The 25,632-nt window shown below is 37.6% G+C and overlaps 1 protein-coding gene across 10 annotated transcripts in view; it reads left to right on the top strand.

The window, feature by feature from the left end:
• Positions 1-25,632, top strand: part of PRKD1 (protein kinase D1) — a 146,244-nt gene that overhangs the window by 108,137 nt on the left and 12,475 nt on the right. For 6 of the 10 annotated variants that reach the window (XM_075103259.1, XM_075103260.1, XM_075103265.1 and 3 more), the window contains 11 exons: positions 8,049-8,259; positions 9,930-10,007; positions 13,442-13,673; positions 16,117-16,240; positions 17,043-17,120; positions 18,065-18,344; positions 20,681-20,733; positions 22,122-22,194; positions 23,155-23,261; positions 23,691-23,852; positions 25,208-25,306. In XM_075103259.1, coding sequence (XP_074959360.1) covers positions 8,049-8,259; positions 9,930-10,007; positions 13,442-13,673; positions 16,117-16,240; positions 17,043-17,120; positions 18,065-18,344; positions 20,681-20,733; positions 22,122-22,194; positions 23,155-23,261; positions 23,691-23,852; positions 25,208-25,306 — 1,497 coding nt within the window. The remainder of the gene's footprint in view (positions 1-8,048; positions 8,260-9,929; positions 10,008-13,441; positions 13,674-16,116; positions 16,241-17,042; positions 17,121-18,064; positions 18,345-20,680; positions 20,734-22,121; positions 22,195-23,154; positions 23,262-23,690; positions 23,853-25,207; positions 25,307-25,632) is intronic. The other 4 variants (XM_075103261.1, XM_075103262.1, XM_075103267.1 and 1 more) reach the window with 1 other exon arrangement.

Below are 25,632 nucleotides of genomic sequence, written 5' to 3'. Positions count from 1 at the left end.
ATCAATACCACTCATAGTTACATTCTATTCTTGTCACCCCCAAGTTATCCTGCCATGCTCCAATGATGTACACTGCACATTCCCCCTTGTCTTACAGGAACTTATTTTCATTGTGCTGTTCTGTTTAATAAAAATCCCTAAGCTATTTTGGGGAGCGCTGCTGTAAATTTTTTGAGTTCCAAAGTCTAGATGTTATTTAAAAACAATAAAACTGTAAAATACAGGCTGTGAACTAATCCTAAGTAGTGTTTGCATTGATTTAGTGCCAGATTCACCAGGTCAGTCTAGGGTCATGCACTGAACAGAACTGAGAATCAAGAACTCAATGAAAGCTAAATATTTAAATAGGAATTTTAAGTTAATTCCACAATCTTTTAGGTATAATTTTTTTATTTTCTTGCTTTTGTACAATTATTTAAAATATTAAAACATATTAAAGGTAAAAAACAAGTAAACAAAAACTTTTAAAAATGTAGTTCCCTTTTTTCTGAGAGAAGTGCATGTCTATGACATTCAACGTCCAACTGAGCCCTGAATTAAGTATTGTAGGACACAGAAAGTAAATTTGGAATGGCTTACCTCATACACTGCTGTGCCATAAAATAATAGCAGTTACTGTAGTAGTTGCTGTGCACTAAATACTATAGGACAGAATTTCTTGTGACTAATTCAAACTACATTTGAACTTTTCTGGCATAATTTGCCCAAATACGATTGCTTCAGAAGTTCATCACAGCTAGGTGAGATCTAGAAGATGGTCAAGCCAGTTATTTTAAGTTAAAATACGTGTATTTAGGAAAGTGTTAAGTATTGCATCAATTTTTCACCTAATATTTTCCAAATGTCTAGAAAGATAGGTAGAAGATAAAATGGTGAACAGCTTAAGATGCACGTGTTCTGAAATGTCATATGTGCCATGTCTGCTGATGTTTTTGAATGCAACTTGTTTGTGATCTCTTGTAGAGGGTTTATGGGTATTTGATTCTTCAGGTTCTTCTTGTCCTTAAGTAATTGCCAGTTGTTGTTAAATCACGTATTTTGTTCTTAGGAAAGACATACAATGGTAATAGTTGTCAAGTTATGATTTTTCATGTAAGTCACCGTGGCTTATACTGAGGACTTGTATAAGAGCTCTGTGACAGTAGTTCTTTAGGAGTGTATGGTGCATCTAAGCAAACATACACTCAGAGATAAGTTCTTGTAGTTTCTAAGTACTAACACAAGGATTTGCACATATTGAAACTAGAAAAAGTGCCAAAACTTGCAGCACGCATTTTGCTTTCCTATAGCATCTCTGAAATATCTTCGTGTTATTGCTGGGTCTTCTGAAGCGGTACAAGATTCCGAAGTGCGATTTGTATTTTGAGGACTAGAGGCCGTCAGTGCAACCTTTTATCTCCACTTAACCTGGCCCAAACATACTCAGTGGTGCTTTCCCTTCTATTATATGAGCTTGTTTTTCTGCATTGATAACACCCTACTGCCTGCAAACTTCCTCTCCTTAGACAAGCCTCACCAAGCTGGTTTCTCTAGGCTGCCTCTGTCTACTGCCAAAACTTTTTTCAAACCAGGGGCCATGGTTAAGCCCAAAGGCCTGCTGGTTATCCCTGATTTGGCAGGGATGGTACGGAGACGGTGTCAGATGGGACACATTTTTACAGAGACAATGAAAAAAAGAAGGCAATATTCATATATGATAGTGTGAACTAGAATTGTACAAAGATTCCCTGAAGGGTTTTATCTGGAATTATAACTTGACTATGCTACCTTTGTATCATGGTATATGCTTTTTTTTTTTTTTTTTTTCTTTCTTTCTTATTAGTTCTATGCAGTAAGCACAACTGAGCTGCTGAGTCTGGCTTATGATGTGGGCATGCCAGTAGTGCAAGAGACTTAAGTGAAAATAATGTATTGCTTTAAATTATTATACTTAAAATTATGAAGCATACAATAGAAGATCAAACTAAACCTAATATTTTTGAAGGAACTTGCATCTGTAAGATGCAGGGAGAAACGCTTTGTTCCATATAAGCCCTGTTATGCCTGCTGTCACTAGTAAATCCTTTGTCAGCGAAGGATTTTAGGAAATCCCTGACTCTGAGAAGTGAGCATAGTCACACGACAACTGCTGAAACCCAGTAATCTTCTCTTGGTACTTTACAAAATCAGGCAGGTTACAGACGCAGCATTCAAACCACTGTGTGCTGGTATTGATGTGTGAGTGGGGGAACAGGGTACATCTGTGGATAGTTTAATATTAACAGCTTGTACTGAAGTCAGTTCTTCAGTGTGTTTACACATGTAACACTCAAGTGTTTTTCAGACCATAGCTATCTGACTGTGGTGCTTGTAGGATTAAATCATACACTTGACTTAAAGAGATGAGCGCAAGAAGCCTTGAAAGACAACACAGTTGATTGCATTCTAAGTGTGGTATTTCAGTATATTTAACTGAAGATTTATTTCCTTGAATTCACTTAATTGCAGTCACATAGTTTAATTTGTAAAAGAAAGTCAACATTTGCATTGCATTAAAAACATAGCAGTTCCTGTGGTTACATATATATCTAGCACCTCGTTTGACAGTAGCTTCCTGTGAAGAAATTATACATTAACATATTAAAGCTTTATCCTCTGACTTCGATATAGGAAGGAAACACATGTTTCAACAAGTATGCTTCAACACTGAAATCAAACTTCATGCGTACAGTAATTGCTGTTTGGTTTTTTTAAAATATACATCACTTTTCTCAGTTGTCCAAGTAAATAAAAAAATACTAGCTCATGATAATTTGTTTCTTTTCTTAAGGCAAACGGTTGAAAAATGTAGGAATACCTGTGTTGGTTTTGATTTAGTATCTCAGTGTAAGGTACAGGATTAACGTCACAATACTTTTTAGATGTTGAGCCTGCAAAAGGTTAGCACTTCTTTGTGAACAGTGTTGAAAAATTATATATTTAGGAGAGTATAGGATGTGTAGCCTGTTCTCTTCTGACTGAAGTTTACTGACTTGAATGTGTTTCCGCAAAAATGCTTTAATAACGTGATCAAATGTCAAAATTGAAGTATTTCTTTTCTGACTCCTCTAGAACATGAAGGGCCTCAGTAATTTTTTGTCAGAATCCCTGGGACATTTTTAGTGGGTCTGTTGAAACCTTTTAAAGGAAGTCAGGCAAACAGCAGTCTGTTTTATTTTTGAGGCCAGTCTGTGCGGCTGGGTTGCAGGGCTGTTCCTTGCCTGGGTTCCCAAGAGGCCAACCCTGCATCCAGGCAGTCAGCTTTTATTGCTTCCCATTAATGCCTTCAGCATCTCCCAAAAGTTTCTTTGATTTCTGTGCCTGGGAGGGGTAGAAGCGGTGCTAGAAGACAGTAAAACTCACCCATGTAATGAGAACAGCTGAACCCACTGGCAGGGAACCAGTATTTATTTCACTTTCTTAACTGTATTTTGCAGTGGTTTTGGACAAGGTAAAAACACAGACAGAGGGATATCCTGCTGAGGGATTTTACCTTTGGAGTAGCAGTTGTATGGAGGACTGTCTCCTTCCTGCAGCGACAGCGTTCTGCACAATGAGTTTGTGTTCTGGCTACTGCAGACAAACTTGTTGTGTCCTTGAATATCTTTAACAAAGGTCAACAGATAAAACAATGAGTAGCTTCAGTATATTCCAAAAATTTGAAGAAATTGAACAAGAAGGAGGGACAAGGCATCAGCTACTGAGAGTCATGCAGAATGCCCCGTGTTGGGCAAAAGCTTGGCACCTCTTCCTTCTTGGAATGAAAAAAAACCCTCCTGTTTTCAAACTAAAAGAGTAAGCAAGCACTGGATTTAGATATTCTTATAGCTTAAAGCATAACTGAATTGAAGTCTTTTGATGTGGTCGGTGTCACTGGCTTGTTTGGACATCTATATAGTTAAATATCTACACATGTTTCTTCGTGTTTGTTGTCACTTGGAAAATCATATTCTGAGCTGTCAAAGTATAGATTACCTTGCTGGGATGATTGTTCTAAAGGGCTGTTTAGTGTTTGGAGCCACGCGGGCTGTTAGTTTCCATGGTGTAATCCAGTTAAGCAATCATTTCCTGGGAAGTTTCCAGATTTGCTGAGTCAGTAGTCTGGCTGACTACCAGGAAAAACTAATTTATCTTTCTAACAAACCAGGCACGCCAGCCAAAGAAGAAGGTGCTTTATGGAAGAGATTCTTGCTTGTGCAGTGAAAATAGGATAGTTCCTGGTTTCCTTTTGTTTCAGTGGCTTTAACCTGTGACATCTGTCTGGTGCTGGGAGTGCTGGAAGTTAAAGTTGAGGGATATTGACTGGAGTTGGTACTTCTGAGCAGGAGTCAAGGGTCACATTACCTCTGGCTGGAAGAGGGAAGAAGTGCAAGTCCATCATATCAGGCCTGGGCATGCAGGAGAGAGACCAGATCCATGACTGCTGATGTCTTTTCTAGTATGGGAAAAGGTGAAAAACTCAGCTTTACCTCTTACTTGACCTGAAGACACTGTAAATAAAGAATTGCTGTTGTGTAACATGGCGTGCTACGCTGATATTGCGTAGCAGCCCAGTGCTTGCAGAATGGCAAAGAAAGGCTGAAATACTTTTTCCATAAATTGGACCGTAAATAGAAAAAGCTGACAGATGTTGTCTACAAAGAATTTGTTAGAGTGAGTTCAGGCCTACCTATTAGTTTCACTTGTTTTGAGGTGAAGGCACTGAAATTGTTGTGTTCCTTTGTTATTGAGCTTGTTATGCATTCTCAGTATATTATTTTTAACATAAATACAAGCAGCAGTTTGAATACTAAAATCATGTTAAAAATTACAAAGTAGGGGCCAGTCTTGAAGACTGACATCCTCAGTGGGTCTTCCAATGTTTTAGCTTTTGTTTAGTATCCATTACTGCTTGAACTGTAGAGAACACTTCTAAATTACTAGGAAGAATATAGCTAATCGCCTGTCCTCTAACATTACTTGGCAGCCATGTGAAGTGAGACTTGAAGTAAATCCTTCAAAAATTGTGGCAGTGTGTTGACTGGTATAAATTTTGAGAAGTTTAATGAACAACAAGACAAAAGCTTTATTGGTGGTAACTTGGTATTTGATCAAGGCTGATGGTATGATAAGTGACTGTTCCAGAGTTATCTTTCAGAAAGGATTGACTCAAGGCAGAGCAGCTAGAATTCACTTTTTGTCCAACCTGATGTTTTCTCAGAACCATCCAGAAGCATATACTAGAAGATTAAAACTGAAAAACTTGCCGTCAAAGTAAAAAAGCAAAAAACACAGCAAATAGTTTGTCCCAAATTCATACTGTACCACACCTGAGATTTGATCAGACATCATCTAAGCAGCACATCTCAGTGGTCAGAGCCAAAGCTGTAGGGAAGCCTGTCTCTCTCTGTTAATCATGTAAGTGCCCTAAGATTAGTCTTAGTACATTTCAGCAACACTGCTGAAGTTTCTGAACCCTGCAAGGCATTTGGTGAGAAAAACTGGGCCAAACCAACTTTCTAAAACCCTTTAAGCATGAGATTAGCTAGGTATGAGTAATTTGGACTTTTAAAAAGCTTTTAGCAGTATTCAGTTGCCAAAACAATTTTTGGTTTGGCAGTTATTTGGAAAATGAAAGCAAAGAATGATAATAAAAAGTAGGGTTAGTTTAGATTATATTAGCCAGGGTTCTAAGAGAAATCATAACATTAAAAGATATTTGGCTCACTTGTACTTCAGACAAGTAAGATTATCAAGAAATAGCTCTAGTGATAAGAACAGTTAACTGAAATATTAGTTTGTTGCAGTGACGTAATAAAAGCAAACAGTAGAGCTCTTTCCTCTTAGAAATTCTTACTCCTTTTCAGTTGAAGTACATTTTAAGAGAATAGTGTCACTACATGTGAAAAGTCCACCAAATGTCCGTATTCAAGACAAAGACAGCAGAGTGTTGTGACTAATGCCTTGCAGGTAGTGATTAGAATTAAGGCCAACCATTGAAGAATTACTTTATTAAAAAAGAAAATACTTACAGTAAAATGTAGCGTGTCACATGTATAACTGTTCTTGTTGTGAGCACTGAAGAGGAAATACAGAGAGCTAGGTTCTGACCATAGCGTAGGGTTGAGGATGTAACTTTTAAGACACTGCACTAAGACTGAAGTAGCATCCGTCTGGGGCAAAACTGTCCCTATTCTACACACACGACTGAGAGGACTGCATTGCTATTTCTGGCTCCTCTTGTGAGTTTTGTCCTGTCCGCAAGTACTGAGGGCTGTCATTTGCAGGTAGTTTGCACAAGCTGTGCAATGCAGTTTGTGCTGTATATGTGGGCTCGTTCTTCCTTCCTGCTGGGCTTCTGCCCTCCCTTTCAAAGGCCAGTTCTTGTTGACTGCGTAAGACTTAATGCAATCTGCCTTGGAAATATTAAGCAAACAATATTGCTAACTTACAAATATAAAGTAAATTTAATTGTAAACTGAGACTAGTTTAGGGCATTTTTTCATATGCATAAGTGCTTTGTAAAGCATGAAGATCTGAAACTCAGGAAGTAAACCCATAATGTCAGAGTACGTACTCATGCTTTTCCCGCTACTGTTTGTGTCAAAGAAGAGACAGATGCTTTCATATACTTGTTTCAAGCTAGCTTGTTTATGGTGACCATATGTACCGGGCTCATACAGCGTAATTTGCGTATTTTCCCTTGATTTGACAGGACTGCATTTATACAATGGATAAGCATGTGAGGTTGGCATTCTTGTCAATTAGCAGGGTAGCTCTAATGCTCAGCAATTCTATTGCATATGCTTTGGGCAGGCAGAAGGTTCTACAGTATAACCAAAAGAATAGATCTTCACAGTAAGAAACCTGTCTGAACTTTGGAAGGAAAAAATGTTTTTTTCCCCCATGGCAAATATACTGTGAAGGCAAAGCCTGGATCTCCTTAGGTTCTTCTGCCGTCAAAATGACTTTCAAATTCCACTTTACTCCAAGATTGTCAGCCAGAAGCATACAGAAATGAATTTTTATATTTTGGTGACCAAGAAATAATAATCAGTCTGTCTTCTCAGATGAAGAATTTCCTATAACATTATCAGTTTGAAACAAAAGTTTTTCAAGTTAGGCCAATCTGAACTTTCAGCTGCCACAACATTTTTAACAGTACAGGCTCACTGGGCATGACTTATTTTCTAGCCTTCAGTTATCAGATTGTTTGTAGATGACAGTAAGAAGATGCTGAGTTTGAAATGATGAAGCTGCATCTTGTCACTTTTTCTTCCCTCCTTTCCGTGTTAACTGTAGGTGTAGTTTGTTTGTTTCTTAATGGCAATTCTTAGGGGAAGGGAGTTTTCTGGGTCAGTTGTTTTCTGGGGTAATTACCATATTTCCTTCTAAGTGAATTTAGTAGAGAAAATAAGGTAACTTGTTTCTTTCAGGAATTCTTTCGATTCCATACCTTGGACTGTGTGTCATACATACATATTTTTATATATATGCATTTAAATACCTGTTGCGATCTATTGTGCGTAATCTAAATGTGGTAAAGTTAGCAATAGTAAAAATTATAAATAAAGGGGATGGAAAATACTAATGTGTTTTCTATCAAAAACCTGCATGCACATAGAATAAGGTAATAATTTTCTTAATGTTTATACAAAAAGTAGTCTTTCACAGTTACTTTTGATACAAAACAGAAAATAAGAGAGGTAAAAATGGCTTATGTTTTTATCGGAACACAAAATGCTTTACTGATAAATTTTCAGTGACTATTTTAATTTTGATTAAATTTTTTAAAAATAAAAACCTGTTTCGGTCACAATGTGAAATGTATGATAGTAGTGTTGGCGAAGATATTGTTTGACACCATTCAGATTTTTCAAAAGCAGTCTGAGAGGTATATTGCATGTTCTATTAGTGTCTAAAAGCACTTACATTACTTTTTATGGCATATGACTTCCTGTTCTTGAGGTGAGTGAATATGTGAATATGATATTCTTTTAAAAATAAATCCATTTTGATTATTTCAAATGTTCTTTTTATGTATTTCACAGCAAAAGACACCATCAGAATCATTCAGTGGGCGAGAGAAGAGATCAAATTCACAGTCCTACATTGGACGACCTATTCAGCTAGACAAGATCTTACTGTCCAAGGTTAAAGTGCCTCACACTTTTGTCATCCACTCTTACACACGTCCAACAGTTTGCCAGTACTGCAAGAAGCTTCTCAAAGGGCTTTTTAGACAGGGTTTGCAGTGCAAAGGTAAGTAAACGCCCTTTAGGAACGTAAAAGCTAAGCATAATAAAATTAGTAAATTAGCATTTGAGCAGTTATTATGTGGCCTTACTCATTATTTCCTCTAGGTGTAGACACATGTACAATTACAATGGATTAAGCTGGAGTCAAAAATGCAGTAATTGCTTTTCTGCAGGAGCTGGCTGCATGGCTGTTCATTCTTACCCTGCGGTACATCTGCAGTAGCTCCTGTCTTTTTCATTCAGGTGTAAATTATCGTGTGTTTGGCAGTAGGTGAGCTTTGCTCACAGGCAGTTACAGCAGAATAGTTAACACAAAGGACTGTATTCTTACCTTCATTGTTTTCAATCTACAAAATCTTATGCTTGGATTGAAGCATGTGCCTGAGTCCCAGCAGTTCAGGGTTTTGGGGGAGTTGAAATGGAAATAAAATAGGCAAACTAATATGAGAATTTTAAAACACGTTTTTTCAATGTGACTAATGTGCTTTCCAGTCTCATGGTGTTGTACCTTAGTAGGTGCCGAGGTGAATCAAGCCCCTTGGACTGTAGCCTAGATTACTGGCTCACCTTAGCCAACTAGAGTGCCCATAATGCAAAGCACTATGCATGCTATGGTGTTAGATAATGTTGGCTAATTGATCCTTAAAATCACCTTCCTTCTATTAAAATAACTATCATAGAATTCATCTGTAAACTTTGTTTGCTTCATTGAACTCACACACTGCAAAAATTCAAAATTGCATTCATTTAAATTAAAATGTGATTCTGATGTGATTTAACTAAAGCAAAATGTCTATGAAGGCATCACCTGTTTTCAGTTAATTTTGAATCCCAGTGACATAAGCAAATATTAACCTGATTTTAAAAAAAATATTTACCTACAGTTTGGCTCTGCAGTACCTCAGTTGGTTTTTGGATTAATCTGAAGTTAAATAATTGCAAGGTTACTGACAACCTTAGTATATTTCTTCCTTCCTGACTCTTTGCTTTTCCAGGTGTGTTAATAAGTTACAGCTCTTAGTTTAAGTAAAATGTGTTCATAAGGTAAAAAAAATAGTTAAGATGACGTCCAATAAAGTGCTGTTTACACATATGAAAAAAGTAAAGGTAGAGTGAAATGAAAATATCTGGAAAATAAGGAAGGTACTGAAGGAACCCTCCACTGAAAGCTGCCTAGAAGTCGCTTTGAGATGTAAAGAACAAATAATTGTTAGAATTGTTGGCTAGGGTTCTGCTATTTCAGTTTTCAGTCATCAGTATTTGATGTGTAGCCAGCCTCTTAGGCTGCAGTGGATATACTGTGGCCTGATCCGCACCTTTCACTGGAAAGGTAGCTCTGGCTTTGCAGCCAAGCACTTGGGTCTCCCCCTCGCTCCTTTAGACAAGTTAAGCATGTGCTTTGGCTACAGCTAGTGCTTCCACCCAACTGCCCTTGACAACGTTTTCCTTTCCCCTCGGGGAAACATGCTTCTAGCATCTTCATCCTGTCCCTTCCCCTGGCAGGTGGTGTGCAGCCAGGCTAACAAATGCTCCCTGGACATGTTAACTTTGTATTAGTGAAATGGTAGGGCTTGGCATTTATAGGCTGGATAGCAGGAAAATACATAATTGTGTCACAGGAAAAGAGAAATAATTTTGCTTTTGTTAATACAGTATCCCTTTTTTTCTTAACAGACTGTAGGTTCAACTGTCACAAACGCTGTGCTCCTAAAGTGCCAAATAACTGCCTGGGGGAAGTTGCCATTAATGGAGGTAAGTTGCATTAACAATCGTTTCTGTCATTGTTTAAACCATCAGTTAAATAAAAGAGAAACGTAGAACTGTGATGTGTACAAAGACACGTTTTTCCATGGCTTGGGAGTGGCTTTTCCTCTGCAATATTTCTGTAGTATGTCGGAGGTAAAGTGTGGGAGGAACCCTATGAGTGGCTCATACACCATCGACTCGGAGCCTGTGTCTTCCAAATAGGCGGCACTGGCAGAAAGGCTCAGCTGTGCCACAGAGGTGGTGTCAGCAGCAAAACAGCTGGGTGATCATGGCCTGTTGAATGCAGACTCTCAAAGTAAAGCAAAAAGCCACACACATGAGAAGTTGGCATTCACCTGTCAGATACAAGCACAAAACTGCTTTTTAATCTGGATTAAAAAAACGTGTTTGCTTTAGGATGATTTTCCTGAGAAGGAAAAGTATACCTGGAAGAACTGGGAAGGCTCTCTGGGAAAAAAATTCCACCACTTATTGTTGGCATAAAACTAATCGTATCATTTGCCAGAAATAAAGGCTTGAATATCTGCTGATTTTCCCATACATGTGCTGTCAGTTTTGTGTCAAGTATAGGAATGTATGGGTAGGCTTGACAGACAGTACTGGAGGAAAAAAGGGTGTCTGTAGATGAGTTGTTGATTGCCTTGAAAATGTCATTTTTCTATGTAATAAAGGAATGTGAAGTGTGGTGAAGCATTCAGTTTCTAATGCTTATTACCATGTTAAGTTGTCAGCCTAAACTGCTTCTGAGGTTAATAAAGGATTGCCTTATTAGGCATCCTTTTTCAAACTTTAAATCAGTGATCTACTTTATTGAAGAGATCTAAAGAATTTCCAAAATTAGGAACGTTAACTAGTATTTTTCATAGCATTTCTCATAGTAGTATGACTGACTGTATTACTACAAAGTTTTTCTGTTTAATGGCAGTTTGTGTAGGCAAAAATATTTCAGATGCTGAGTATCCACGTTGAAATGTAATAAGGTACATGATCTTGTGGAAGGTTAATGTTGGACTCCTACTGGATGTCCTCTCTGATGCACCTCAAACTGGACTTTTGGAGTCGCTTTTTTTTTTCTTTTTTAATCTTTACACCATTTATATCTCACTTAACCATTAACCATCCCATAACATAACTATTTCTTCGGGAGTGCAAGTAACAATGCTTATGGAAGTTTATGCCTTGATTTTGCAATCCAACATCTAAACATACACCATGATATGTTAATTCCATTGATAACAGTATGGAGTTTTCCGTGAGATTTGCAGCCAGAGAAAGTAACTAAATCAGCTTATAAATGATAAAATTCTTCCTGCATGGGTGCAGTTTTAGAGAGGAGTGTGAAAGAGGGTTGATCAAAAGTGCAAAGTGAAGACAGGAAGGCAAGCCTTGTTTCTGGACAGCTGGACTAAATGAACAAAATATATATTTGTTTCCAAATTACTCCTTGAAGTTCCCTCTTTCCATCTGAGGCAGCTGTAGTTGATCCCCCAACACGCCTTCTGTGACCCCTCCCCACCTTTTCCTCACAAGCAACACACTACTTCTGTGCTGGGCTGTTGGGAAGTCATGGTTTGTCTAAGGAAGAGCTGAGTAAGGAGAACTTGTACAAAGCCACTTGGGGTGAGAACATGTACTCTAAGCTTACGCCAAGTGTACTCCTTGGAGTACGCTCCTTGTACTCCATCTTAAAATCTATAGAATTTGGCTTTTCCCCACCAAATATTATCTGTAGTATGGTAACCATAGCACAAAGTAGAACTCTTAATTTTGTGTCCTACATGACTGATGTAGGGTCCTTAGGATTATCAAAGGCAGTTTCATCCTGGTATCTCATTTCTATTTTTACAGTAATTTGGTTCACATTATTTTAAAACTTAATAAGTAAAATACAGTATCTGTCACTCTGTCCATCTGCTGTGTGATAGATCTTCCCCAAAATAGTAAGTGAAGGAAGAGCTGAAGCAATAAAATTCCAAGTATGGTCTTGTTAATAAACACATTATATACTAAATGTGGGAGGTTATTTTTAACTGATTGTGCGTTTATTAAAAATAGAGATTAAAAAAGTGTTGTAGGAATAGCAAAGAGAGAGCCTTGCGCTGTGAAATGTCATTCATCACTGGATGACTGTTTCTGCTAGAGGTGAAGTATAATGAGTCTGTTAATCACACATCAGCAACTTGTATCCAAATATTTTAATAATACTGTACATGGAAACAAACCTTTCAGCTGTGCACTTCCAATTTGAGTGAAATGCCATCAATTCAAAACGTTTTGCTGTCAGCCGGTTCGGTGTGCGTTTTCTTTTGGGGCATCATCAACATTGACTGTCAAGAACCTTCCTCCACACAATTAGGCAAAAGTTTATTGGTGAGAATATTTGATGTCTTCCATATGATTTTAACCTTACTTCAAATTTCTGAAACATTGCAAACATCCCAGAAAAGCTGAAGCTGTCTTTACTATCTGACAGGACTGATGATTTTGGCATGTTACATAACAACCTGTATAGCAGCAGGTTGAGTTTCAATAAAATGCCTTTTTTTGGTGTTTTTTTTTTTTCTTTGGTTTGGGGTTTTCTTTGGTTGTCTGTTTTTGTAGTGTAAGTCATTAGGCAAATAAGGTCAAGTTGTCTGTTCCTTCTTGTCTTCCAGATAAATCCATTCACAAGCAGCAATACAGTAAAGAGTTATTTCTTACTTTGATCTTGCTTAGGTATATCTAATCTTGAAACTGGAAAGTTTAACATAATTTAAATATGAGCTGGAAAATACGATTAATCCTATGCCATAGTCAAATAAGTTAAATCCTGAGTCTTTGTTCTTTTTCTATGCTATCTTACATCAGCAGGGAGCGTTATTCAATAGTATGGACTACTGTGCCATATTTTGCAGCCTACACAGAGAACAGAAAGTATCTTTTTTTCCCCAAAAATGTAGTTCATGTTATAAGTAATTGTCTCGGGAGTTATTTCAGTAGGTCATCATCATGTCATCATCATATTACAAAATTCCTACTGTTGAAATGACTGCTTTTCTAGCATCAGTTTGCAGCTGCAGCCTGCCAACAGCCGTGAAGCCAGTACATAACAATCAAGCTGTACAGAAAATCTGCCAGATCATCTCAGAAATAAAGCGCATGATTATAGAATGTTTGATAGAAGTCCATGGATAAAAATTCTGCTTTTACTTTGGCATTTTTTTAATAGAAAGTTGTATTTCTGAAAATATTTTAGTTTGATGCATTTCCAGTTTTGTGTAGTGATTTTCTAAATGACTGGTTAAAAACCACGCTTCACCACTACCCATAAAGTACTAAGCAGAGATAGACCCAGGCAATAAAGTTCCAAAGAGAACCTGGGTTTTTCTGAAGCTCAAAATGTGTCAGGATGTTGTGATTGGAATATTGTATGTTTTCAGATAATCACTTCAGAAACGATATTGCAGATCTTCTTAGTCCTGGGGCTGAGTCCGATGTGGTCATGGAAGAAGGGAGTGATGACAATGACAGTGAAAGAAACAGTGGTTTTATAGATGACATGGAAGAATCTATGGCTCATGATTCCGAGATGTCAATGACAGGATGCCATAGTGACAACGGGGAAATGCAGGATGCTGATCCGGATCACGATGAGTCTAACAGGATGATCAGGTGAGCTGGGGAGTGAGCCTACCTTCCATCTTCTTTTGTATTTATTTGTAAGTATCATGTCTAGGGCTCAAGAGGGAATGTACAGGGACCCTATTCTCACTCACTGAGATGGAGGGAGCTAGTGATGTGTGGTTGTTTTGAAATTGAAGTGGGATTGCTTCACTGAATATATGCATTAGGAATTTAAGATAAGCATAAAAATTATTGTCAAATGGAAGTAGCAACTGAAAAGTGATGCAGAAGTAATCGTTAAAGGTCCATTCTCATATGAAAATTATATTGTGAAACTACTTGCACTTTTCCCCTGACTAGTAGTGCAATGCCTGGTCATTTAAATGAACAAAAATAAAAATAAAAAAAATCGTGGAAGTGGCTGTTGTATAATCGGCTCTAGGTGAATTGTTTGTGGTTTTAGATACCTTTAGAAACAAGGAAAGTTTGACAAACTTGAAACAGTAGTTTAAAGCAAGTTACAAAATAGATCAGTGGTTTGAAATGACTAATCAGGAAGGAAAATAAGAATTGACTTGTGCAACTTACCTCAGAAATGTCTGAAGAGAAGAAAACATTATTCACTTACTGGAACTGTACAGAACAGTAGGGGAAAAAGTAGGGATTATTCATTGTCAGGGAACCTAAAATGAAATAAAATCCTTTCAGCTGCAATTTCCTTGATGCAAGGGATCTGTTCCTTGAAGAATTATAAAATCTTTTTCTTTTACAGGTCCCAGTTTGGCCTGCAGTTTCCTCTTTTATTTTGCTTACTGGGGGTCTCAGTAACACGTTCCCCTTAGCTCTCTGTTACTAGCATGTACCTGTTGCACTAATAGAAAGCAATCCATTTCAACAATATGCAGTTTTGCCTCCCACAGCAGTGATTTGTTTTTCCTACTGTCATATTCATCTACATATAGACACCTTGTATCATTGGAATATAAGCCTTAGATCACAAAATCAGTGTCGTGTAACATTTTGAATGTCCAAATTGTATTAAATGGACAGCATTGCAGGTTTTCAAAATCTAAATACCCAATTCTAACTAATTAAAACATTGATAACCAAGGTACATGTTTTACTTAGTTGAGGGGCATCGCTGTATTTCCAGTAATACCTTCCCCCAGTTAATTCTAAGGGTAGTCTCCATATCTGTGGATTACTTTTAAGTGATCTATAAAAGGCAAACAAAAAAGTAAGCCTCTTGTCAGAACAGACAAGAATAGTTGAATAGGAACTGCAGCTCATTTGATCATTTTTAGGCAAAAAAAAAAATGTCAACTGTGTGTTACAGTCTTAATGAAACTTTAAGACGGCACACTTCTTGCATTTTGATTGGACACTGCCAGTTCATAAAATGCTTCTTATTTCCAGGATGCATTACAGTGAAGCAGGGCCATCTGCAGACATCCACAGTCACAACAAATGTGGAAACCTGATGGTATTTTCCTGGGTGGTTTCCGCCCTTTTTTGTTGGAGTTGTTGTGCCAACAGCTTTGCCAGTAGGGCAGAACACGTGAGCTCTCTGTGCCGTGTTTTCACGTAGAATGCAGCACCTCTGTTTAAAGTTCTGACAGAAATAATTAAGCATTTAGTTTTAAGGTTGAAGCTGATTATGAGTCCATATTCCATTATGCAGGGCCTGCTTTAGGAATGGTTAACTCTAACAGCAAGGAAAGTGGGAAGATGGGCTTGGTTACTTCTTACACCTTTCCAACTAGATATTCCAGATTTTATCTGAGGGTGCTATCAGGCGTACTGTCAAGTTCCCATACCTTCCCAACTTACTGTGTGTCAGCTGAGTCGTGGAAAGTTTCACCCCAGAATGCAAGGCAATGGGACTTCGCTTTAGGTCTTTGAGGATAAAATGTATTAGCTTAAACCTCTTTCTCTGAGAGGCTGCAGCAGATTCTCTGCTGTGCCCTGCCAGGGTGCGCGCAGCTGACACGTTTTCTACTCTGTAAACTGTCATCGCTTCATTGTGTGTTTGAACCCAAGAATGATCACAGGACAGTAATCTGATGGACAATGTTTACTTTGGTTATGAGCAATTCGAGATCAAGTACTGGTCTGAATCATGCATAGCACAGGCTTGAGCTATGGCTCCCACACCCTAGCTGAGGCCCTAGTCATTTGCCCATCTTCTTAACTCATCTTTAGGAATATTTTTGTGCGGGAGAGGGAGAAAGTGTGTGTGTGTCTGAGTGTATGTAAGTCTTCAGAAGGTCTCTGACATTCTCCTAGTGTAGCATTACAAGTTTTTAAATTGATAACCTCAAGATACTTGGAATGACAAAACAAAATAGTGTCCAGTCCAGGTCTGATACTGATGATAAATATAAATGTGGATATTGGAGAGAGATATGTTTATATTCTGATTTAAAAGAATTTTTTTCTTTTTGTCCGAAGTTATCTTCTTTTTAAAAGCCTTTATTGATTTATTCTTAAGCCCTTCAACCAGCAACAATATTCCGTTAATGAGAGTGGTACAATCTGTGAAGCACACAAAAAGGAGAAGCAGCACAGTAATGAAGGAGGGTTGGATGGTTCACTATACAAGCAAGGACTCATTGGTAAGAAATGTTAAGGAATACCTGTGTTACTGTACATACTATATGATAGTACAGAATCAAATCCTCACGGTACTTTGATAATTCACAGTCACTCATGTAAGGCATTTTTTGCAGTATTTGTGATTTCTAAAGTCCTGACGCTCTTCTTAACTGAGAAGTGGCACTGCTTGTAAGGAACAGAAGACAGTTAAAACACAAACACACAAAAAATACCTGAATATGTCAGTTGCATTATCGTGAGCAGCAAATGTGAAGACATTGTGAAGAAAGTAAAAAATAACGCTAACACCTTAGGAGTTCTGGAAAGTAGCTTTACCTTCCAGCTGCACTCTCCTAGATATCTTACTGCTAGGTGAATTGAGACTTTTGTAAAATAGGTTTAGCGCAGAAAAAAGTTATTTTCACTCCGACCTGCTAAAATAAGAATAAAGACTTCAGTATGTGGCCTTCTAAAGTGGGCTGGGATGTTATAACTGATACAAAAAGAAAGTTTAATTATTTTAGCAGCATACCAGTAGCAATTCGTGGTGAATGTAATGCAGACATCGAAGTGACATTTTAAATTTTTAAAACTTGGACAATTTGAGCTAGGTTATTACTGAAACAACAGAGGGTGGCCTTGTAAATCCTAAACTCAAAGGCCTCATAAAAATTATGGAATAGCAAATGAATCTTCATCATTCACAATTCGTCTCTTCAAAATTAAGCAAAACATTCTGGATGTGATGGTTTTGAGAAATGAGCATCTCATTAATTTACTTGGAAAATGCTAGAAAGATTTTTCTCTTTTTTTTCATGGCAGAGGAAACGACACTACTGGAGACTGGACAGCAAATGCATTACGCTTTTTCAAAATGATACTGGAAGCAAATATTACAAAGTAAGGAATATTTTTCAATCTCTTTTTGTACCAGCAGAATATAATGACTAAATTGCTGAGTTAGTAGATACTTACTAAAAGTACACTAGCAGTATAACTTTGATCTATGTTTGGTTTCATTATTTAAGCTGCATATGTGTGTTTTGCCTTTCACAAACAAGCTCAGATCAGAAAGATGTCAGCTAACAAGGAACTGTAAAATACGTGTGGAAATAGAAGGTTTTTATACAGGGGCAATTCAATTCCAGCAACAAATTCTGCCAAGAAACTCATCTGACAATCTGTCATTCATAATACAAATTCTTTCCAAACAATTAGGTATAGTATGTATTATTATAATTCTGTCCTTTGGACATTATGTTGTGATTTTGATTGTAAAAGATTGTTTTAATGCTCATATCCTTTTACCTGAGGCAGTTAAACTCCTCAGGCATTACTGCAATACGTTTTAATAATGGAAAGTATTTTTTTCATATGGCTTCCTTTCAGGGAAATATGTCAGTGAAACATGCCCTAAGTGTTATTCAAAATGAAACAATCAAGTTTATGCCTATGTGAAAGGTGGATTTGGAATCTTAATGTTGAACAGATTTATTCTGCAAATAATTTATTGCAAATAAATTTTATGAGATAAGGAGTTAACAGGGTTTAGTGTTGATATATGGATGGTCCTGTTGTTTTCTGATGGCACCTCACTGCTCTCTTTGATAAGTTTAATTAAATAATTAAAGTTCTACTTGGTCTTGTAAAGAAACATTTAGTATTTTATCATCAACAGTCCTCTGTGTCAGGGAGTCTCAGGTTACAAGAGCCTTTTTGTTTGTACAAGAAACATACGGTTAAAAGCAACAGCTAATATAATAAATTAGTTAAATAAAGTTCATGCTTTAGTTTTTACATGTTGATAATATTTACACAGAAAGTAAAGCATTTTTTCATTTTAGGAAATCCCATTGTCTGAAATTTTGTGTCTGGAACCTGCAAAAACTTTCACTTTGCTGCCTCAAGGAGCCAATCCTCATTGTTTTGAAATAAGCACAGCAAATATAGTCTATTATGTTGGAGAAAACATAGAAAACCTCTCAAGTGTTCCACTGAATAACAGTGTTATCAGCAGCGGTATTGGCATTGATGTGGCACGAATGTGGGAGATGGCAATACAGCACGCCCTGATGCCCGTCATCCCTAAAGGGGCATCAACTGGGTCAGGACCCAGCCTGCACAGTAAGTTTATTCATTTCCTCCGTTTCAGATAAGTAGAGTCATATCACAAATGACAGTGCTCAGTGTTCCGCACGTGTTAAAAGGAAGTATTGCACAGCTAGTAAAAGCTATTCTGTCATGGCTTACCACCTGTCTGCGTATTATTTTAAACACCACAGTTTCTCATCCATGTGTTTCCAGTTTCTACTAGCACATCTGTATTAATACACAAGATGCAGATTTGTTAGTGAACAAATAGTTGTTACATTAGTAAGGCATCTCATCCACACTTGTGTTGGTGACATGAATAGCCTCTTTGTGCAGAGGCACGAAGTTTTCTGACCTCCAGTTGGGAATAGATAGATTTTTCCCATCACGACTGTAATTTATGTTTCTAGCTACCTGCAGAAGCAGCTCTTCACTCTGTAGGTCAGTGCAGCATACATGATCTGCTCCTTTTCATCACGTTTGGCTGTGCAGCTGCAACAAACATTGTCCCATGCTGAGATGGAATGAACTCAAGTGTGAAGAACAGCTGTTCTAAGCACAACAAGGCAAGGATATTACCCAGGACCAAAAGGACTGAATAGATCTTTGCCTCCAATTTACATACCTTTGGGTAATCCTCTAGCAAAGATGACAGCTTGTGTAAACCAAACATGAAACTCTAAATCCAGCTCGGGTACTGATAACAAAGTAGCAGAGAGCAAACAATTCCCCACCACTAGGGAAGTGCTGCTGTGGTTGCTCTGCTACTTGTATTCAGCCTAGCTGTCAGTGTAAGGCAAATTGGGATATGTCTACACAATTTGGGTTAGACCTTTTGTTGCAACATACACCTGCTTTAGCACTTGACATCTGGATGCTATTAATGCAGCACAAAATGCTAATGAGACCGCAAGCCCTTCAGAAACCAAGTAATAGAACAGGCTGTGGCATTACATCTCGAGGCACAACAGCTCACATATCAGGTTAGATCAGCTCTGTCCTTTGCTTTCTTGACTGGATTTCTGCATAAAATACTGTCAAGTTCTGGATGTCATTTCAATCATGCTAGTTGCCTAGTGCCCCTGGTTTGAGCATGGCATAGCTGAATAAATCATCTAAAATGCTGGACTGGGAATGACAGCTGTCTCCTCTCTCTGTCTTGGGAAGCTTGAAAATTTTCTGTACAAGTTAGCAGTTATCTTTGGGGGTTTTGTGCAAAAATTAAGGTCATCTGAGACCTTTAGAACAAATTCATGTGGGGAGTGAGAATGATAGCAACCTTCTGTCTTCTGCTCTAAGTGTAAGATGCATGTCTTTGTCCATGTTTTTTTCTTTTTCAGGTAAACACAAAGCAGCATGATTTGTTTTGAAAACAAATTGGCAATGATAAAGAAGTCTCCATGTAACTGAAACATTCAATTCCAAAAATAGTCTATTCCTAAAGAAAGGGCAAGGCATTAAGTCACATGGGGCAGAAGTTACTCGTGCTACTTAGGGCAACTACGAGAAGTGCTGATGGGTAGTAGCGTCTTTAGTGTGTAATACTGGCTTTATAGTAGAGGGCACTGGTTTCCATGGGGCTGAAATCTGTACTAAGGAAATGAAAAATCAGCATGAACAGGATCCTAGGCAGAGGTAGAAGGCAGAGGCGGCAGTGCTCCAAAGAACCATTCTTTCCTGCCCAAAATTACATCTTTGTGTCATACAGTTAGCAACAGGCATTTTCTCAATCTTTACTAAAGCCCTCAGCAGGTTTGCAGTTCAGAATGCTTATGGCAACATCCTAAACTCTGAACTTGTAGAGGTTGGATCTGATATTTGTTGTATTAAAGTACAGGTGCAAGTTCTTGTTTCCACTATGTGTTTTAATAATGTCTCTTAAGCCAGTTGAAATGTGTATTGCTTTTAACAGTATGCAGACCGATTCGAATACATATTTGCCTTCATCTGAATGGCACCAAATACATTGTAGGTGACACAATAAACAAAAATTATTACTAAATCCACTAAATAAAAACAGTTTACCCTAGCTGCAGTTACATTACTTGCATGAGGTATAAAACCCCAAAATAGAATGCAAAAAAGCAATAATAACCTTATAAATGGGAATTACGAAATTCCACTATTAAAAAATTAATAATGAAATGTATAATTCTGTACTTTTTCATACAATGCAAAGCTGTTGTTCAAGTCACATATTTGTGGGCTGGTGTAATTTTTTATTGGCTGGTAGGTGAGCAAGCTGACCTAATTGGTCCAACTTCTAGAGCTGTCAGTAGATATTGATGTAATGTAATTGTCATTTCCTATTACTACATGTTTGAACTGAAAGCACGGCAATCTGAAGTATATTTTACTTTCTTCCCCAGGGGATATCTCCATCAGTATTTCTGTGTCAAACTGCCAAGTTCAAGAAAACGTGGTGAGTGTTGTCTAGATGCTGGTGCTAGACACGCTATGATAAAGCTTGCAAAGTCATTGATCTGTTTTGCTAAGAGGAATGTTAAGAAGAGTTCCCATCAGCCGTATTTCACTTGCTTTGTAGGATTTAACGGACAATTAGCTTTGCTAACTTCTGAGAAAAATCATCTTCATGGTACCTTTTCTTGAGACGCGAGAATTACGTGTGGGTAATTTCACTTCACACAGAATTTAACTAAGGATACGTGCAGGATGTTAATTACCAAAAGGAAAAGTGAGCTGTAGAAGTTATTAGTTCATGGAATTTGTCAGCTGAAGTTTGTAAAGCTGTTCACAAGCCTTGATAAATATGCCATCTCCTGTTATCACTGAGATCGGATATTCTCTATTGTACAAAGATGAAGGTCTCTCCGAAGGCAGAGTTACATATGTTGTTACACACATGTAAAGAATTCCGGGTTTCTTTTACGCTAGGACTGTTAGACACAGGACATGCGGTCAAGGTAAACAGTCATGCTGCTGGTTTTCTGTTTCATGGGCAGAGGAAATAAACAGGACTACCTGCAGCCAAGTACAGCTCTGGGGCAGCTCTGGTATTTGCCAGAAAAAGATTGCCTGCTAGGGAAGATTGTGTCCATTCGTTTCCTAAGAAAAAGCAAGACAACCTTTATTAGCAACTCCTTGGTGTTCTTTTCTTCCTGCGTGCTGCTGGATAAATATCAGGAAAATGAAACTGACCTCTAAGATTTGAGGTTTGTTTGAGACTCCCAAATGAATCTGCTAACAGCGTGTCCTTTAGCCTGTGTTTAGGCCCTAAGAAATAGTGAGACATGAGACTCCCTCTTTGGCACGGATGGAATATTTTACCCATCTCAAAGGACACACACAAACAGCCAAAGCCCAGACCTGCTGATACTCACAAAGCTTTCTATAAACTAAGAAACCACTTGCATTTCCCTGGCTGACATGAGCTGACATAGGAACTTTTTCAAGAAAATTTTAAATTCGTAATTTCTCCCTTTCCATAAAAACAGCAGTAATTGCTAGACGTGGGATCCTGGGACTTTGGGGTAGAACATTGCTAACAAGACCCTCTTTATTTCCATATGTATGCTTGTCTTCAGATTTCACAAGAATAAAGTGTAATGTTGTGCGCTGGGGGCTACTTGCCTGGAGGATGGCAGTGGCTGAAACGTATTGAAGATGTGGCAGCTTTTACAGCAATTGCATTTAAGGTGGCTCTTAAGAAAATCCGTTCTAATGTCTCTGGCAGATAATATATTTTGAAATGTACTATAGCAAATGTATGCTACTTTCTTTTAAAAAAAGCAAATGAAATACAAATTTTTTTTCCATATCTCAGGGCTTAACATATGTTTATGTACACAGGATATTAGCACTGTGTACCAAATCTTCCCAGACGAGGTGTTGGGATCAGGACAATTTGGAATTGTTTATGGAGGTAAGGCTTTGGTGCACTGGACAGTTATGCGTAAGAGAGAAAATCTATTGAATGGTGAAAGTGTTTGGACTCTGAAACGTTTTGTTACAGAAATTGGCTGCCCCTTGTTTTATATAAGCAGTATTCATTAAACAATGAAACTGGTTTTTATTGACAAAGTCTCTTTGTACTTTGAAGTTTTCTACCCAGTAATGAGTCACTGTATATTAATACCTTTATGTTCTCTATCAGCTCTAGTAAAGAAAACCCTGAAGTGCAGGAAAGTGTTCTTTTTGAGGACTATAAAGGAAGAAGAAAAAAATATTTCTTCTTCCTACTGTTTTTCTTGGCATGCTTTTGTGAGTTTTTTTCCTTATGTTTTTCAGTAGTTTGTTTGAATTGCTTCTTTTTCATTTTCTTATCCATTTTCCTCTCTTTTTCCTCCTTTTTTTTCAGCAGTTTTTGGGGGTGTGTTTAGGTACAGCTCTTGCTTGAGACAGTGTGAAGTGAGAACTAACAACAAATTTCTTGCTGAAGAATCTCTGTTGGGCCTCTGATAGAGCTGGGACATGGACTCACATGCCTAAAGGCGATCACCGTTTTCATTATTTGCTAGCCTGGAACTACTATTGAAGGACTAAACCTACAACCTGCCAGTTGCAGAGAAAGCAGCTTAAGTATATGAACGAGCATATATGGATACATCAGAAAGTTAACTTTCCATCTGTATTCTTGAAGAGCTGACTTTCACATATGTGTGTGTTTCTTACCTGTTTAAACAGCTTTGTCAGATGATAATGAGAAAAGTTCTCTCCTTAGAGGGCAGAAAGAAGGGAATTGACAGAAAACTTCTAATGACTTACGTGACTTAATTTGCTGCAAACCCGCTCTGTGTGGAAATTTGTACAATCCAGTGAAAGCGGAACATTTTTCAGAATTAATTGTGTTAATTGATAGAGGCTTTTTGTTTTATTAATGCAGGAAAACATCGCAAAACAGGAAGAGATGTTGCCATTAAAATAATTGACAAACTAAGGTTTCCAACTAAACAGGAAAGCCAACTTCGTAATGAAGTTGCAATTTTACAGGTATTTTTGTATTCTTTTTTACCATATTAAGTCCATTTATAAATTTCTATAAATATCAGAGAAGATGATAATTATTTTAATTGATAATCACTAGTATTTTTGCAAAAATACTAGGAATCTTGCTGCTTAATCTGCATAAACAGCCAAGACCAAATGTATTGGCAATGTCACGTCAGGAATTACAATTTCTGCAGCGTTAGGCACCAGGCGCAATAAGGAAAATGTGTTTGTTTAAACTAATTTGAAGTTAATCCATTCTCCTGTACTGTTCCTAGAAATTTCATGCCTGTTGCCTATGGGTTAGGCACAGTTTAAATTATGAAATACTGAAACATTGTCTGGTTTACGGGGGGGTCTTAAGACTGGCTATGTCATGATAAAACCTACTGATCATGTTGGGAAATCTAGTGCTGTGTTTATCTATTATAGAATCTTCATCATCCTGGGGTTGTAAATCTGGAGTGTATGTTTGAGACACCGGAAAGAGTGTTTGTTGTTATGGAAAAACTCCATGGAGACATGCTGGAGATGATCTTATCAAGTGAAAAGGGCAGATTGCCAGAGAGAATAACAAAGTTTTTAATTACTCAGGTAAGAAATTAATTATAGACCTAGAGAGAGATTTTATGTCAATTATTATCACTGTTTCTTATGTTTTGCTTTTGGCATAATTTACTTCTTTGATTTATGAAAGCCTGAATTGTAATATCAGGGATGGTAAGACAGCTTTGTGTACATTATCTGATAGGTAGTAAACCATTAAGAGGACCTAGAACTAGGTGCATGTGCAACTCCGGCTGCTGGATGGAAGGGCCATCAAGCTACAGTTTCTCATATGCTTGGAGAATTAAGCATAAGAAAGGGATGCAAAGCGCTAACAGGAAACCATTGAAGACATACATAAAGAAATTGGAGCCTCTTGAACTTCCTCACGCCTAACCATTGCCGTTCATGCTGTGCACTTCTGTGCATCTTTTCTGTGCAGAGACTGGATCTCAGCACTACCTCTGATTGAATGAATCTGGTTTCCTGTAGGCCTTCTTTTAACAACGTGATCTGAGTTTGGTGTTCTTGTTTGACTGTTTGCTTGTTCTTCCTGTTGTCATATTATCATATTGCTTCTTTAGCTGCCCCTAATACTGGTTTAAATTTAGACACACAATTGAGTAGTGAGCCACCTCAGAGTCAGAGCACCTGTGTTTCAGCAGTCAGGAAAAAGAAAGGAGCAGGAACAACAGTGGTATGGTGGAATTTTATTATTTAGGGTAGAACATAGCAGCTTCCCTAGTTTTCTGGTTTTCATGAGCAAAACTGCCAACAGCTTCAGAATTTGGTTTCTTACCTTCCCAGGTTTGTTCAGGCTCCTCACCGCTGCTTGCTCTAATATAGTGGGATTCTACCAGCCCTGACCAGACACAAGGAGTGGAGTTAAAGCCACAGGAATAGGATGGATATTTGTTACTCTCTGTTGCCACGTCCTTACGTGTGTAACAGAATAAAAATACATGCAAGGCTCCTGTGCTTTCTCTCCTCAAGAAACACTTAAATTGGATCACAATATTTCTGTGAAATTATTTGAGGGAATTTAGATCTGGAAGGTCATCTTGCAAATGTTTCTGTATCCAAAGACTTCACACACAAAAAAGTAAAGAAGTACTTAGAACCCATTTTTTAAAAAATGTTTAGAATATAAAGTCTTTGGAGAGGGAAAAATCATATTCCATACAATGAAACATCAAGAAAACTTGGGGCACAGCAAATAAAAGCTGACATTTTCTCTCTTCCTTTTTTTTCCATTGTAGACATTCTTGTAAAAGGTACGCTTTTGTTGGATTGTTTCTCTCTAAACCAGTCCTTGCTTCTCTGATCGCTGATATTGTCTGAACAATATATAAAAAAAAAAGGTATGACATTTAAAACTGAATCTCTGATTTGTTTCTTCACAGATCCTTGTTGCTTTAAGACATCTTCATTTCAAAAATATTGTTCACTGTGACCTCAAACCAGAAAATGTGTTATTGGCATCAGCTGATCCTTTCCCACAGGCAAGTAGAAAATGCCCTTTCATGAGATAAATTGTTCACATTAAGAAGTGTTAGCAATGATAATTTTATGAGCAAACAAAAAAGTGATGAGTGACTTGTCTGTATCTCTTCCAGGAACTACACAGAATTTTTAGATATGAAAAAACTGATCACTTATTCAAAAAACTTTCCAAAGAAGACATGTTTGAAAATCCTTGCCTTTTGTCATTTGCCTAAAATATTAATCTAGATCAAGTGTGACATAACTATTTGTGCGATTGTTTTAATTCGCTCACCTTCACAGCACTTACCTGGTTGATTTGGTCCAGATGAGTGACAATATGCAA

The sequence above is a fragment of the Phalacrocorax aristotelis genome, chromosome 9 (genome assembly GCF_949628215.1).
Source record: "Phalacrocorax aristotelis chromosome 9, bGulAri2.1, whole genome shotgun sequence".
Classification (NCBI taxonomy): domain Eukaryota; kingdom Metazoa; phylum Chordata; class Aves; order Suliformes; family Phalacrocoracidae; genus Phalacrocorax; species Phalacrocorax aristotelis.
This window is presented reverse-complemented; position numbering and strand designations above follow the sequence as displayed.